General features: G+C 44.4%; 2 protein-coding genes across 5 annotated transcripts; both read left to right on the top strand.

The window, feature by feature from the left end:
- The first annotated feature begins 3,469 nt into the window (after nucleotides 1-3,469).
- Nucleotides 3,470-8,969, top strand: LOC115671962 (uncharacterized). Of its 4 annotated transcripts, none has more exons than XM_030593680.2 (5): nucleotides 3,470-3,583; nucleotides 3,723-3,784; nucleotides 5,073-5,308; nucleotides 5,519-6,308; nucleotides 6,458-8,969. In XM_030593680.2, the coding sequence occupies exons 2-5, from the start codon at nucleotides 3,772-3,774 to the stop codon at nucleotides 8,632-8,634; spliced, it is 3,216 nt and encodes a 1,071-aa protein (XP_030449540.1). In that variant the 5' UTR covers nucleotides 3,470-3,583; nucleotides 3,723-3,771; the 3' UTR covers nucleotides 8,635-8,969. The 4 variants fall into 4 exon arrangements, with proteins under 4 accessions (XP_030449540.1, XP_030449541.1, XP_056165246.1 ...); XM_030593681.2 differs by having other exon boundaries at nucleotides 3,482-3,583; nucleotides 3,694-3,784; XM_056309271.1 differs by lacking the exons at nucleotides 3,470-3,583; nucleotides 3,723-3,784 and adding an exon at nucleotides 3,886-4,404.
- Nucleotides 8,970-13,320: 4,351 nt separating this feature from the next.
- Nucleotides 13,321-16,087, top strand: LOC115671964 (pentatricopeptide repeat-containing protein At2g03380, mitochondrial). Its single transcript, XM_030593684.2, has one exon. The coding sequence runs from the start codon at nucleotides 13,342-13,344 to the stop codon at nucleotides 15,526-15,528; it is 2,187 nt and encodes a 728-aa protein (XP_030449544.1). The 5' UTR covers nucleotides 13,321-13,341; the 3' UTR covers nucleotides 15,529-16,087.
- The last annotated feature ends 538 nt before the right edge of the window (nucleotides 16,088-16,625 follow it).

Raw genomic sequence — 16,625 nt, 5'->3', positions numbered from 1 at the left:
TGAATTTAAATTAATGGAAGTACGACATTGAATATTTTCATATAATCTAGGGACTAAATTGAATATGTACAAAAAGTTCATGGACCACATTGAACAAATAAAAAATTCAAATGACGACATTGCAAATTGAGTAAAATTCAAGAACCATTATTGAACAAATTAAAAGTTTAGAGATAATATACATTAAACTAAAGTTCAGTGATCATTTGTGTCATTTTCCCTTTGAGAAAATTACAAGTATCGTCTCTAACTCTATTCCCCATATGAAATATCCCCTTTGCTTTTTGGGACCTAGAATTACCATCCTAATTTTTCGCAAGTTACCCGGTCCTCAATGCCATGTTTCTCCTCATGTGTGTAAATTTCGAGCTCGCATGAGGACATATAGGTCCTTTTAGGTTGGGAAAATATCAAACGGTGGTTGTGAAATCTGAGGAATGATTTGATATAAAGAGCAAAGTTAAGGACTACTTTTGCAATTATCCCCTTGATTACTTTTAAATATCAAGACTGTTGTTAGAGATACATGAATCCGTACTCTCAAAAGTGTTTCCAAGAGAAAGTCCGAATGTAATCGGTGGCCCGCAAGGCTCGCAACTTTTCCCCTTCCTTGATTTTCAAGCTGTATACATCACTAAAAAAAGGTTGGTGCATAAATTGAAAATTCTTCTTCTTTTGTTCTTTGGGCAAACCTTTTGGGTTACGCTAATGAATGCACTATTCCAACGTCAAGCATACTTAATAATGATAATAATAAAAATGTTTATAACTCAGTGTCGATTCCAACATACGCGTCGCCCTAATTTAAGCTGATTTGAAGTTGGAGAGGATCAACTTGAAACAAGCGATGACAGTTCAAGAGGTCTAAGATAAAATTACAATTACTTGATTGGACAAAAAGGGGGGAGGAGAACGATTCCATACGTCAAAAGTAAATTCCCATGGTACTCGTGATTTTTAATTAAAAAGGGAATCGAGACACTTTTTAAGAAACTAAATGAAAAAAATACTGTAATTTCAATAAATCGACTGTCTCCGTAACACGCACAAGATGCTTCGCAAGGCGAAATGCCTCCCCAATTAAATATTCGGGACGCGAAATTCGTGAGCACTCGTGATTAAGATCCTGATTAAAATTTAATATTATTATTTTTATATTCTCATGGGACATGGGGGGGTGGATTACTGGATCATCAAGCGTTAAACATTCCGAGTGACCTGGCGCCCCCCCTCTTTGAGAAACAGTGGGAGAGCATTTTGTCTGCGTAAAAGCAGACACGTGGTGGCTTATTTTATTTTTATTATTATTTATTATTATTATCATGTGTCGCATGGGCTTTCTCGGATCGACGGGAGCCGCTGTTCGTGCCACGTGGAGCGGGCGGAGGATCAGCCAATGAGGAGCGATTTCGACGGTCTCTTCTTTTGGATCCCATTCTCGTAAATTAGACCGACGGACAAAAGGGCACACATGTCCCTCGCTCCCCTCAAGGCTCAAGCCACTCAATCCTCGTCGTTCGACACTCCTCCTGCTGGGACCCACTTTTACCCCCACAAATTTTTATTTAAAAAATAATAAATAATAATAATAAACCATTTGTTTAATGTTAACCCCGCTTTTTGTAAAAGATGTTTAGAATGTTAAGTGCGGGGGATTGGGAATGACTTTCAAGGCAGCTGAGTGCGTCCGAGAATCCGCCAATGGAAGTTGAGGCGTTTGGTAAAAAGTCGTTTAAGAAACTACGACGGGTCGAGAGCTGCCCTGGAGAAATGCTCGAAAGCTCGGCCAATGCGCTATTCGCCTCGGCTTTTCGGTAGTTTTGACGACCGACTGTCTTATCTTTCTACTTTAACCCTATCGACGGAGCGCCTGGTCCGAATATGCCCTTATATCTTCATCTCCCGTGAACGACGGTCGTGGAGAGAGAGAGAGAGAGAGGTGGCTCAACCCGATTATTGGAGGCGGGGTTGCGAGCGACTCCGGCGTCGCCTCGCTCGGTCTCGCTGCCTCCTGTCGACCACTCGTTGGAGTCTTGCGGCATTTGGCTAATGCTCGCTGAGGTCAAGCCGAACCCAGGCAAGACAGATCCTGCGGTAGCATGTGAACTTGGTGACGCCTCGCTTTGGAATCGTGCGATTCCATCAACACCTTGCCCGGGCCGCCGGCAACCCCTGCGACAATGCTATCGTGGTTGTGGCACTGCCCGTTCCTAGAGGACGCGATCGCGAAGGCAAACAGAATAGTTCTCGAAGAAAGCAAACATCAATGCCTCTACACCCTTTTTTTTTTTTTACTTTTTCTTTTGTTTCGCTTCATTTTAAAGTTTTCCATTACCAATTATCTATACACTATTATTGCTTTATTGAAAGCACCTTTGAGCCAAGGAACTTTGCTCAAATGCAAAGTCTTGAAGACCAAAACAAACTCATTACCCGTGGTGGCTTCGCGATTCGTTCGCACCAAACACGAGTCGTGCCTGTTCACATAGAGTCGAGTCTTGCACTTCCAAATGATCGACTTACATGTGAACGGGAGTGAGAAGGCACATCCCATAAAACATATTATTGACGCATTTTCTAGTGGCTTTAACTTTTCGGGAACGACGATTTGCCATATACTTCACAGCAGAGTCTTTTCAACTCGCCTGTCTATGATTGTACGCCCGAGCAACGTTAAGAACATATATCTCATAACTCGCTCTAATCGGAAACGATAGAACGGACAATTCTTTTTGGGGGAATTTTTAAGCGCAATAACCATCGTTTAACTAATCTCCTAACTTTCGAACGCTCGACAAAAAGAAACTGCTTTTGAGCACATCAATTAGTAATTTCCCATCACCATCGTCGCAGGATTAAACTAATTTCCACGGAAGTTAGGTCATCGCGGTCTGACATTCAAATCGGGATGGCTTCAGCTCAATTAAAGAAATCAGAAATCACCTTCACCAAATTGACTCCTGTAAAAATAATATTCTGAAAAAAAGATTTTAAGTCTTCTCCCGAAAAAATCAATTGGCCGGTAGTCGCCCTGGTAGGTGAGATTTTGGAGCCCAGAAAATGCCCCCCCCCCATTTCATTTCCATTAATTTTTGCTGGGAAAAATACCCGACATATTTGCGCTCCACATATTATATCAGGCCAAATAAATCTTTTAATAAAAAAAAGAAGAAATAGGAGAAGAAACGAATCCAGCAAACAATATTAATTTAAAGAAAATAATTAAAGAAATAAAAGACGAGGAGGGTCGAGAGGAGCTCAGAGGTTAGAGAGAGAAGTGAAGAGAAAGCAAAGGCAAAGGCAAAGGCAAAGGCAAAGGCAAAGGGAGGCGAGCGAGCAGAGAGAATAAAAAGAGACCGGATGTTGACAAATTTCACGTCACTGTTCGCAGAAGCTTTCGTTCATCCATATGTGTGTGAAGATCTCTCTCTCTCTCTCCCTTAAAGGACGAGGTCTCTCTGCACTTTCTCCTCCTCCTCCTCCTCCTCCGACGAAGCGAGGGAGTGGCCCAGGAGATCGAAGCCGCCTTCCTCCCGTGGCTCCCCCGCGATGAGGATCTAGTGCTCATTCCCATGGCGCTGCGGTAGTTGCCTGACCTCTTGCGGTTTTCGTTTTTTGTCTCTTTCTTCCTTTTTTTTTTTTCTTTTTGTTGTTGTTGTTGTTGGAGTGATTCTCGATGCTGTTGCTCATCAGCTGGAGCTCGGAATTCCTGTCGTGTGCAGGGTCGATGGTCGGTGATCGAGCTCGTCGGGGGGAGCTGATCGGAGGAGCATGTCGATCTCAGGTGAGCGCACGCCTCCGATCTTCTGCGATTGTTTGTCTGGATTATTGCGCTAGTTTGAGTCCCGATTAGTCGCGTCGATCGTGTTATTCTCCCCCCACCCCCCTCCCTCCCCCTCGTATCCGGCGCAATCGCTGCGATTCTGAGGTTGTTTTGCTCGGTACATCTGGGAGCAACATCGGTTACCATTGCCTCTTTCTGGAGTACAGAGCTCTCTCTGTAGGTAGCTTTGTATTAGGGATGGAGTGGACGGAGATGGTCGGAAATCGCTTGATTTTGTGATTCTCGCCGCCGCGTCCCGTGTCTAACGAATTTGGCTGTCCGAGTACCTGGAGAGTTGACCGCTAAAAGGCTGAGGAAATCCGCGGCTTGTTTGATCGTGTAATGATTGCGGTCCTCTAATGCGAAGTTGAGCTCGCGAATGAACGACACCGAGCGAATGTTTTGTCGGTTCACTTCTCTTACCATCTACGTGAGTTGTCGAGAGAAGAGTTAGGACTGAGGGGTGCAAGAGAGGAGGGATGGAGGATAAAGAGCTTAGATTGTTATTTGATGGTCTATGAATGTGTATCTGATTGTGAAAGGTGATGGTTAAGTTCATGGAAGCATGATTTCAGTCCGAGGTAAGTGGATTTAACTTCATTCCACCAGTGCTTCATAAAAGCTAACTCACCACACATCACGGCTAATGTGAGTATGTGTAGGTCTGCTCATTTGGATGTGATGAATAGTGTTTTTCCATGTTGTCCAAGTTTTTTAGATAGATATTTTCTTCTCTGCAGTGTTGATGACTTGAGTTATGTACACTTTCCATCAAAGGAGAAGTAGGTGCAGAGCATCCATTATAAAACTATAATTCTTATGAAATGGGTAATGTAGACCAGGTAATTTATAGAACAGAACAAGCGAAGTACTAGCAATCCGAGGCGTGTTAAAATGTGGAGTTTATTTTGTATTCCTTTCCATAAATAGCTTGTAGCGGCTTCTTGCGCATATGCATTGTTCTTGAGGATTAATGCCTTCTTGCATTCTCATTTGTCTTCGGCATTGAAGTCTTCATACAGAAAAATGTTTCGAATTATGAACTAAAAGCCCAACCCAGTGCGTGCTAAAAAAACCTAAGTTTCGTTTCTTCATAGCTAGAGCAATTAGTTAGGAGTTTGTACTTGCCCATGTTCTTTGACCTTTTGGTGGTACTTATAATAACAGAAAGGCAATTATTGCTGTTACGATTTTCATCATTAGTAAGTCTTCGAAATGATTTCTGAAATAACTTTGAATCAACTGCCAGGAGTGACCGCAGAAGTGCAGTACAAGAGTTATCCAGCAGGGTACTATCCAATGAGAGATCTAAACGAAGATTACTACATCTGTAATTGGCCTCTATATCATCAAGATAAGGCATTATCAAGCAAGCAGTGGTACAATGGTTTTTGGTCAAGGCCTGCTGCAGATGAATTCCCAGGGTCCGATAAAGATGTTGTTAAGCAAACCATAATTGAGCATGAGGCTGTATTCAAGAATCAGGTATACCCTCGTTTCATTTGTTAAAAACACTATGATTTTTTTTAGACGTGCTTAATGTTCTTAGCCCTGATCAAATACTTATGGCTTAAAATGTGGTAATCTGATCTTTTTAAGTGTCTTTTGTTGTCTGATGTTGGGTATTTTGTGTACGGCCGCTTGCATTGGTTTTGTTTCTATATCTTTAATTCCACTATTTCTTGCATCATCCAGGTATACGAGCTTCATCGGTTGTACAGAGTCCAAAGGGGTCTCAAGGATGAAATCAAGAGGAAGGGACTGCATGTAGGTCAGACAGCTGCGGATACAGAATCAAGCCCTTTGCCATTTCAATTAACATCTGAAGATGCTCAGAAATGGCATTTTTCCAGTATCCCTGGTGCGAGCTCTTGTTATGGATGGCCATCTATTTCAGATACCAAAGGCATCCCTTTGGATTCTCCAGAAGGAAATAGCACACAAGGATCTCCTTTTGTGCATCAACATGGAGGTAGTTCCAAATTGAAAGAGGTGTTGGAGTGTAGACCTTCAAAGGTCAGAAGAAAAATGTTTGATTTGCAACTTCCAGCTGACCAATACATTGACGATGAAGAACTAAAGCAGATCGAGAATGAAAATGGATCATCGTCTTGTGATATTCCTTGTCAAGGTTCTAAAATTGTTGCTGGGAGTTCTGTGAGCTTATCTCATGGTGGATATTCTGGCATCTACACAGATTCTGCCAGATCAGATTTACACATAAACAGTCGAAATGTGGCGGACCTGAATGCACCTATACAGATTGAAGACATGAATGCTTCTGCATCTTTTGTTCATGCAGGCCATTTCTTCTCTGAAAGGGAAATTCGCGGCGAGGAGCTTTTTATGAAAGCGAAGCCAAAGATTCTAGGTTTTCTTGATCAAAAGGCTCCAAACTCCCTTTGTCAAAGCAGCAGCGGAAGTTCAAATGCACATGTCAACAACAAGAATGATGGAGCGCTGTCCTTCCATGTTCTTAAACAAGGTAAATGTTTGGTTGAGTTGTTCTCGAACTTGGATTAAATTGCTTAAGTTGGATCTAGATCAATATTATGAATTTCCACATAGAAGAATTTAGATCTTACACCTTCAACTGATCTCTCTCTCTCTCTCTCTCTCTCTCTCTGTGCGCAGGGCAGGACAAGGTTGACCTTCAACCTGTTTCTCAGACCCTCCAGTGGGAGAAGTTTCGTCCGTCATCCCAGCCAGTGCAATCTTCATTCAAGAAAAGTTGCAATAGTCCAGCATATCTTTCGACAGATCAAGCCATGATGGTACACAGCAGAGAGAGGACAAAATGTGGATTAGTAATTTCTGAAAGTTCCAAGAACTCTGAATCGATCTTTGCTTCTGATTCTCCTAATCAACATAAAATAACCAGTTTGTCTGACTCAAGAAACTTCAGGCGCTCTGGTTCATCTTCTGACAATTTGAGTAATGGTTTGAGCCAGAAGTCAATGTTGGTTGAAGGGCTTCCAAGTTTAGATTCATACAAGACTCCCAGGAAAGATTCTCAGCCTGCAGCTCAGAGCCATGGATCATTTGGTAGCAGGTGGCATGATAGCAATGCTAGTCTGAGTCCAGGTTATCAGAATTTGCCCACTCGAAATGGATTCCATTACGAACTTTCTTCGAGATCTGAGAAAGCATCTGTTTGCATACCAGTCATCAGCCATGACAGTCATAACCATGCCAATAGATATGTAGCCTCTGAGCACTTAAATACTAGGAAATGCACAAGTTCAAATATTGCGATTGTGGACTCTGAGAGAGAGATAAAGCGAAATTCGGCGCTTTCAAGTGGTTCATTCCACAAGTCCACATCACCACAGGGTGTGGCGATAAAAAATGGAGAGAGCACACAGCAGGAAACTGTTCTGGTGCCTCATTGGCTTAGAGTTATGCCAGCTCGTGAGAGGGAGAAAAATTCTGGAATAGACTCGAATCATGGAGAGATGAGTTTTGTTCAGTCATCTTCTAGTCATCTGAGCAGCAAAGTTGAAGCTGGAAACGGCCCAAGCCAAACATTTTCTCAGTGCGCGGAATCTTTCTCACCTTTGTGTAAAGTGGAGTCCAAGAGGATGGAAATAGGTGAAGGTCCTGATAGAAAGATTTTTGGCTTTCCTATCTTTGCAAACCCTCCTACTTCCAAGAATGCGTTCTCTCCTCTTGCCTCTCCATCTATATCCATCACTCAGGAGTCTAAGTGTGAAGTCACAGATCATAAGAGGGAAGTAAGAACGTTTGATATTAACTTGCCCTGCGATCCCGTTTCTGACTGGAGCGAAGTGGCTGCTGAGGAAACCCTGGACCTAGAGAAGGAATCTAGTACCAAAAATGCTTACTTGAAACATCAATTTGATCTAAACTCCTGTGTTCTCGACGATGAAACTTCCATGACACCATCCGTTCCGAGTGTCGTTGGAAAGGTTAATGTGGAAATAGACTTGGAAGCTCCACCAGTTCTTGAGACCGAGGAGGATAGTTTCCAGGGAGAAGAAATTCCTGGGAAGCTACTGGAAACATCTATACCATTTGCACATCAAGAAACTGAGCAATCTTTGGAAAATCTAGGTAGAATAGCAGCAGAGGCAATAGTTGCCATCTCAACTGTTGGTTTCAGCAATTGTTTGGACAGCACTGCTCAGGATTTACCAGAAGAAGCTTCTTTAGACTGCCTTGAATGGTTCGCTGGTATAGTTGCCTCTTTTGAAGACCATAGTTCTTGGACCAGGTCTGAAGCTGCTCCAAGAGATTGTGAAGAACAGAATGTTGAAGAATCTACATCAGAAAGTATTGATTACTTTGAGTCCATGACGCTGAGACAGGTAGAGATGGGGGAGGAGGAATACCTTCCTAAACCACTGATCCATGAGACTCCAAGAGCAGAAGATGTAGCAGTCACCCCAGCATCCAATCGACCTCGAAGGGGACAGGCTAGAAGAGGGAGGCAGCGGCGAGATTTCCAAAGGGACATCCTGCCGGGCCTCGCTTCACTTTCGAGGCATGAGGTGACTGAAGATCTTCAAACTTTTGGAGGGCTCATGCGAGCGATGGGTTATTCGTGGCACACAGGATCAACGAGGAGGAACTCCAGTAGAAATGTTTCCTCAAGAGGGAGGCAACGGTTAGCAAGTGGGTCCCCCACTGCAGCGTTGGACGCCACATGCAGTCCAATGATGCATCAGAAAAATACTGTTGAAGTGGGACTTGAAGATAGAACCCCTACAGTTTGGGGGAACACACCAAGACGGCCCCGGAGGCAAAGGTGCCCTGCAGGCAATCCTCCATTACATGTGCCTCCAACATAATCTGGTACGAGGCTTGATGTCTTAATGGGGCTTTTGGAGGATAAAAAGATAAACGCTTCTTGTGGAATTATGGTTGTTATTGTTAGGGAGCCGTCGGGGTTAACGTTGTACATTTTCTTTACCCATAATTTGGGTCCCTTGATTGTCCCTCTGCGGTGGGTTTCCTCTTTAGTTATTCATGAATAACTACACGATGTCTGTGGATATTGGTTTGCACTTTAATCAGGTCCTCTGCAGAGTCTTTTGTACTTTGAGTGCTGACTCTCTCGGGAACAAGAAATGTTCCTTTTGTTTCGTACTTTTCGGATAGGAAGTGGTGTTTTGGGGGTTGCAAATCCTAAATTTCACTTTGGCTGACCATGGGGTGACTGGGGACAAACTTTCAAGGGCTCGTGATGGCAGGTTTTTGGGTTCACTCCTATACAGGCTCGACAGATTTGAACAATGTCGACACTAATATCAGCTTCCATCAATGGGGTGCATCATCATAATCGCTCAGCTCTTTCGCAAGTCTCGCTATTCCCTTCTTCGCCGGAAAATGGGACAAGAGACTAGTCTTCCTCTCTTCCGAGAGCGGATGGAAGTTGATGTTGGTGTGAAAATCAGGTCAAGATTCTCGGCCTAGAAGTTCATTTACTTGAAAGAAGTGGGCATGTATTTCATGAATGACACCATACCACAACGTGTGATCAATCAATGCAGTGAATCAATCTATTGGATACACTCCAAGCTCCAACCATACAGATCTGACATTTGGGATGGTTTCCATTGTGAAACACGTCAAGGGCCCAGACAATAGTTAATTAGAGATTGGGTGGAAGTTAGGCCATTATGGCATATGGGGGTTCATTTCCTTTGTTACTTCCTATCATAGCCATGCACGTGGTTAAGGGTTTTTATTTTTTTTTAATATTTTTGATCCAACAGATTAAGGGAAGTTCGGTAGAAGTTTTAGCGGAGAAATCTAATGAAGCTCGGGGATCCGAGTTCTTCACCCTACTTTTAATGATTCTTAGATCATTTTCGATGCTTCTAACGGTCCGTATGGAATCTGAAATTACCAAAGACATAAAAGAGTATCCTCGCGTCTTCCTTGAGGTGGACAGATTCGATCCTTAAAGCAAGATTACCGTGCAAAATACGGTCGAAACCTCCGAAGAGTTTGGGTTAGACAACAAAATAAGTTTCAAGAGAGAGAGAGAGAGAGAGAGCAAATGGAAGGAAGAACAACGCAGGAGATACACGCGCGAGGGAGGAGCGCGTGAGTGGGGGTGAGAGAAGGGGGGGTAATGAGGCAAAAGCGCCTGCCAGATACGACGATGTCGATGTCGGTGTCGGCGTGTGGATTTTTGGGTGGACAATCTCTATCAAATGAGTGGCTCCCTTCTCTCTCTGTCTCTGTGTGTGGGTCTGGTCAGACAAACAAGAAAGGGAGTCAGAATCAGAATCATAACCATACGATAAAACTCTTTTCTCTTTTCTGTCTTGTCACAAATCACATGGCCGTCAAGCCCACCAGCTGGCCCCACGAGAAATTATTGCCTGCACAGGATATCAGTGAGCCCATTTATCAAGACCCCACTTGGTCCCACACCACTTTAGATTTGTTTCGAATGAAATAAATGACCTGAAAAAATTTATTACATGTATCGTTTGAAATAATTCGCAAATGAACGACGATTTCTGTTTAAGTATTTTTGTGGGTAATGAAAATATTTTTTATTTATTTATTTTTGTAGGTGATATGAACGATCATTTTTTAAAAAATATTTTTCAATTCATTTAATTTTCCTAAACGGAGCATTAATAATAATTTTTTTTATTCTTGATATACTAGTTACACACGACAGAATAAAAAAAGATAATATACTGGAAAATATCAACTTCCTTATTTTTTGTGTGTTTAACAAACGCACTAAAACAATCATTAACGAAATCCAATAATACATTTATAAACATTTACCGTGGAATTTGATGATGCCCGCTGCTTTGGTTGATGAAACACATAATTATTAATGGTTCGGATGCATTATATGCCCCTGCTCATTTAATAATTTCTCTCGTTATTCTAGAAATAAGTCGCAAATCTTAAGAGGTGTTTTTTTTTTGTTAATTTGGATACAAAAACTTTGCTTCGAAAGTTTATATCAATCAAATTGAAACGGAAAGGAAGGCTGAATAAGGAATATACAATTGATTCGGCTAATTAGTAAGTAATTCCACTAGTTAGTTATGGACTTAACTTAGCTATTGTCTGGGATGACTGCAATTTGCTTCATCATTGATTCATTGGTTTTTGCATTGTCTTATTGTTTAACGGGATACTTATACAAATGGTCCATAAAACTTTTAATTTATTAAATGTGGTCCCTAAACTTTCGGTAAATATTCAATATAGTCTCTAGATTATTATATCCCTGAATTCAATCTGCATGTATCGAATGGGGGATCACATCGAACTAAAGTTTAAGGACCACATTGAACAAATTAAAAAATTAAAAATTAAATTATATATTGAATCAAAATTCAATGATTGTTTATGTCGTTTTTCTTTATTTAATTAGTTGCACCTTATAATGTTGACTCACACGCAGAACTTGGGACCATCACCTCCCACGAGGCCACCATCATTCCCTGTCACACCAAGAACCATCATTGCCTTGCTGAATCACCGACGAGAAAATATTTCTCACCACATGTCCAGACGGATCCACCCAACATCCCCCCCCCCCACACACACACACACACACACACACACACTCTCCCGTCTGCTACCCCCAATCAACCCCGCCGCAACCCGTCCACGATGGAGCTCGAGCCCCATTAATCTGCGGCTAGAGCTCAATGGGCGTAGTGGATTTTGAAGCCACCGAGCTTTCGAGAGATCTTGACAGTACACACATTAAAATATGTAATTATTAAATCATACTTTTATATAACAATTTAAATTTTTAGAACAGTTGGCAGTGATCCCATAAAATCTCACAGACAGAACATGGTGAAGGAGAAGATGACCAATGAGGGGATGGTCGTGAGCAACGGGTGGTGGCTTAGCTCGGGGCCAATGGCAGGCGTGGATGCTGACAAGAGAGGGGCCGAGCAATGGGTGGGTGGGTTACTTTTTTTTTTTGGATATATGGATGGATTTGAAATAACGAGAGGGGGGCAAAATCGAAAGAAGAATGACGATTTCGTTAATATCACCCAATCTTAGATGCAACCTACAGATGGAGTGGGAAATGCGAGGATGCGAACCGTAGGTTTTCAAACTTTCGAGAGCAAAAATTAATACGGGGACGAAAAGTGTGAGACGGTTTTTGAAATTCTCACTATTTACCTTGGGACGATGACGGTCAAATGGGCCGGCTTTATGCCGGCCTCGGTCCATACAAATTAGACCCCACGACCCAGAATCAACGGCCATGCTTCTCGGGCTCGAGCTTTTCCGGTGTTTCGTCTCCGCCCGCGAAAGAGGGCCCAATTCCAAAAAAAACCCCAAACTTTACACTTTGTCCCAATTATACTCTGAACTTTTTTTTGTCCCAAGAAAAACCTCAAACTTTGCTCTGAGTCCCAAATCTACCCTACCGTTATAACTCCGTCCAATTAACGTCGGAAAAAAAAAAAAAAAAAAAAAAACAACGGCCCGGTATGGCGTGGCCAAGCCTTCGCCGTGGCCGCCGCCACGCCCGCCGGGAAGGAGCGGCGGCCCTCGCTGGGCCTTCTCGAAGGCGGCGACCTCGCCGGCCGGGCGAGTCGCCGGCGAGGGCTGCGCCCCGATCTCGGGGCGAGGCGCGACCTCGCCCCGAGATCGGGGCGGAGGCCTCGCCCGGCGACTCGCCCGGCGCAGGTCGCCGCCGGAGGCCCAGCGGGCCGCCGACCCAAGCGAGGCGTCGCACAGGCCTCCGAAGGCCGACGACCCTCGTCGGCGAGGGATGCGGCCCCGTCTGGGGCGAGGTCGCGCCCTCCCCCCGGATCGGGGCTTGCTGAGCCCCTCGCCGGCGACTCGCCCGAGGCGGCGAGGTCGCCGCCTCCGGAAGGCCCGGCGAGGGCCGCCGACCCCGAGCGAGGCCTCGCCTCGGGCCTCCCGAGGCCGACGACCCGCCGGCTGGGGATCTGCGGCCCCGATCCGGGCGAGAGTCGCGCCCTCCCCGTGACGGGGCTTGCAGCCCTCGCGGCGACTCGCCCGGGCCGGCGAGGGTCGCCCGCCGGAAGGCCCAGGCGAGGGCCGCCGACCCCAGTGCGAGGCCTCGCCCGGGCCTCCCGAAGGCCGGAGACCCTCGCCGCCCCGGCGAGTCGCCGGCGAGGCCCGCAAGCCCCGATCCGGGAGGCGCGACCTCGCCCCGATCGGGGCCGCAGCCCCTCGCCGGCGACTCCGCCCGGGCCGGCGAGGGTCGCCGCCGGGAAGGCCCAGGGCGAGGGCCGCCGCTCCTTCCCGGCCGGCTGTGGCGGCGGCCACCTAAGCGAAGGCTTGGCCACGCCGCACCGGTGTTCTGATTTTTTTTTTTTTTTTTTTTTTTTTTTTTTTTTTTTTTTATGACGTTAATTGGACAGAGTTATAACGGTAGGGTAGATTTGGGACTCGGAGAAAAGTTTGAGGTTTTTCTTGAGACAAAAAAAAGTTCAGGGTATAATTGGGACAAAGTGTAAAGTTTGGGGTTTTTTTTGGAATTAGGCCCGCGAAAGAGAGAAGAACGATGCAGATCAATGGCGGGAACACGACGCAGTGAAACGAGAGTCGAAGGGCAAAAGACGCAAATGCGATCCATCTACGCACCTCTCCTGCGAAGAGGCAATCTTTTCAACAGCAGACATCACCCTCGGTGGATTCGTCGGCACTCGCAGCGACCCCTCGGGCGTTCTCAACTAGATCAGAGCAATATCATATCCGCAGTCCGCTCCCTGTCTTCTAACCCCTGCTTTTCTCTTCTGGGTTCTTGCCACGACATCCGCTCCCTCAAGAGAGCCCACGCCTTGCTGATCGTTCACGGCCTGACCGGCCATCTTCTGTTCGACACCAAGCTGGTTAGTTTGTACGGTGTTTTTGGGAATGTGGGGCTCGCACGCCTGGTGTTCGATCGAATTCCGGACCCGGATTTGTATTCTTGGAAGGTCATGCTGAGATGGTACTTCTTGAACGACCGCCACCCGGAAGTTGTTCGGGTCTATGGTCGGATGAGGAGTTCGGTTAAGGAGAATGATAATGTCGTGTTCTCGATCGTGTTGAAGGCCTGTAGCGAGTTGCGCGATCTAGATGGAGGGAGGAAAGTACACGGGCATGTTTTCAAGGCGGGTAGTCCGGATAGCTTCGTGTTCACTGGTCTCGTGGATATGTATGCAAAGTGCGGCGACATCAAGTGCTCCCGCCAGGCGTTTGACGAAATTCTCGACAGGAACGTTGTTTCCTGGACTTCGATGATTGTTGGGTACGTGCAAAACGGTTGTGCGGAAGAAGCGCTGGCATTGTTCAATCGGATGAGAGATGGGTTTGTGGGAGGCAATCAATTTACTCTGGGGAGCTTGGTCACAGCATGTTCCAAGTTGGGCGCTCTGCATCAGGGGAAGTGGCTTCATGGTTATCTGATCAAGAATGGTATTGAGCTGATTTCTTTCTTGGTGACAGCTCTTCTGGATATGTATGCTAAGTGTGGTGAAATTATAGATGCTAAAACTGTATTTGACGAGCTTTCGTCCACTGATCTTGTCTCGTGGACAGCAATGATTGTTGGGTACACTCAGAGTGGCCATGCTTATATGGCGTTGAAGTTATTTACGAATGAGAAATGGGCGAGCCTCACGCCAAATTCTGTTACCGCCGCGAGTGTGCTCTCTGCTTGTGCCCAGTTGGGCAATTTGAATATGGGCATGTCCGTTCATTGTCTAGGAATTAAACTTGGGTTAGAAGAGAGCACTGTCAAGAATGCGCTTCTTGACATGTATGCAAAGAGCCAAAGGATGGAGGATGCTTGTTTCATATTTAATTCAGTCTCTGAAAAAGATGTAATTGCCTGGAACTCATTGATATCTGGATTTGTGCAGAATGGGTCTGCAGATAAGGCCTTGGAATTGTTTCGACAAATGAGATCGGAATCTCTCTCTCCTGATGCTGTCACATTGGTGGTGGTCCTCTCTGCCTCTGCTTTCCTGGCCGTCCTAGCTGTCGGTTCCTCGCTTCATGCATACTCCATTAAAAAGGGCTTATCATCATCCAATATCCATGTTGGAACTGCACTTTTGAACTTCTATGCTAAATGTGGGGATGTGGAATCAGCCCGTAGGGTTTTTGACGGGATGGATTCTAAGAACACCGTAACTTGGAGTGCAATGATCGGTGGTTATGGGATTCATGGGGATGGTAGTGGGTCTCTCACTCTTTTCAGTGACATGTTGAAGGAAGAAATAAGGCCTACTGAAGTAATCTTTACTAGTATATTATCAGCGTGCCGGCACGCAGGCTTGGTTGGTGAAGGTTGGAGATATTTCAACTCGATGTGCCGAGAGTACAATTTTGTTCCGTCAATGAAGCATTATGCTTGCATGATCGATCTTCTATCTCGAGCTGGCAGGCTCGAGGAAGCATTGGAGTTTATAGAGAAAATGCCAATGCAACCAGACATTAGCTTGTTTGGAGCCTTTCTTCATGGTTGTGGACTTTATTCAAGGTACGATCTTGGTGAGGTGGCCATAAAGAGAATGCTAGACTTGCATCCTGAGGAAGCTTGTTATTATGTGCTCATGTCCAATCTGTCTGCTTCCGATGGAAGATGGAGCCGAGTTAATTACTTCACGGAGTTGATGGAAGAAAAGGGGTTGAAGAAGTCACCTGGTTGTAGCATGGTGGAGATGGATGCTAGGGATAAGTTTTCTGCTACCAGAGTTGCTACCGTACAGTAACGACGACAGCGTTAGAACTCTTCTTACAACTGGTTCATAGAGGTCAAAAGACGAGAGCATAATTAAATATTTGGACCGTCTTACTAGCGATTCTGGGGTCCAGAGTCCGGACCACTCTCAGATGGACACTCCAGTACGTCAAGATACATATGGTATGGTGAGTGGACAGATGATCAATAACTGATAAAGAATTCGTGCTAAGAAGACAATTCCGGTGGACAGATCTGAATAGACTGAAATTCCCTGGTTTGATTAGATGAAAGATCATGAAAATTCATCCAAGGCAGGATATTCATCTCATATCTGCAATCAAGCCTCGGAAAAATCATAAGAAACTGGTTGATTCTTCTAGGCTTGGAGTAGGTATGGTCAAATGTCAGCTTAGGAGTCGTCTGGTGACGGAGGTTTGATCAGCCTTCTATTCTTTGATGTGCACACTGGACAAAGTGTTATTTGGGACTCCATACTTGGAGTTTCAAGTAAAGAGTGCTTTTCCTAAGGCAATAGTAAGAAGAATGAAATTGTCGATCGATCAAAAAGTTTTCATTATCGACAATAATTTATATCTAAATATTTTCGTGAATGATAAAAAAAATTCGTAAGCGATTAATTTTAGGAAAATATTTTTCAAATTATTTATTTTTCGTGAAGCAAATGAAGCCAAAGTTTAAGTTACAAGGTAGTTATTACATGCTTACAGCCGACATCTACATCAAGACCTTGCCAAGTCAGCAAATCAAATGCTAAAATCACTCAAAAGCCGCACAAAGGTCAAGCCAAGTCAAAATAGAAAGGGAAAATAACATAAATGGTCCTTGAACTATGACACAATGCGCGATGTGATCCTTAAACTTTATCTAAATGTGCAATGTGATTTTCGAATTTTTAATTTGTTCGATATAGTTCCTGAACTTTTGGCACATGTTCAAACTAGTCCTTGAATTACATTAAAATGTTTAATGTTATCCATACACTTAAATTAATAAAAAGATAACATTGGTTATTTCCATATAGTTTATAGACTAATTTGAACAAATCAAAAGTTCAGGGATCATATTGCACATTGGGTTAAAATTTACAGATTATATTGGACATTA

The sequence above is a fragment of the Syzygium oleosum genome, unplaced genomic scaffold, assembly GCF_021117445.2.
Source record: "Syzygium oleosum isolate NSW1041296 unplaced genomic scaffold, Sole_v2.1 Sole_v2.03, whole genome shotgun sequence".
NCBI lineage: Eukaryota > Viridiplantae > Streptophyta > Magnoliopsida > Myrtales > Myrtaceae > Syzygium > Syzygium oleosum.
This window is presented reverse-complemented; position numbering and strand designations above follow the sequence as displayed.

Coding starts and splice junctions, on each gene's coding strand:
- LOC115671964 (XM_030593684.2), top strand. CDS start 13,342: ATGGCGGGAACACGACGCAGTGAAACGAGAGTCGAAGGGCAAAAGACG.
- LOC115671962 (XM_056309271.1), top strand. Junction 5,309..5,518: donor AGGCTGTATTCAAGAATCAG/GTATACCCTCGT, acceptor TGCATCATCCAG/GTATACGAGCTTCATCGGTT. Junction 6,309..6,457: donor CTTCCATGTTCTTAAACAAG/GTAAATGTTTGG, acceptor CTCTGTGCGCAG/GGCAGGACAAGGTTGACCTT.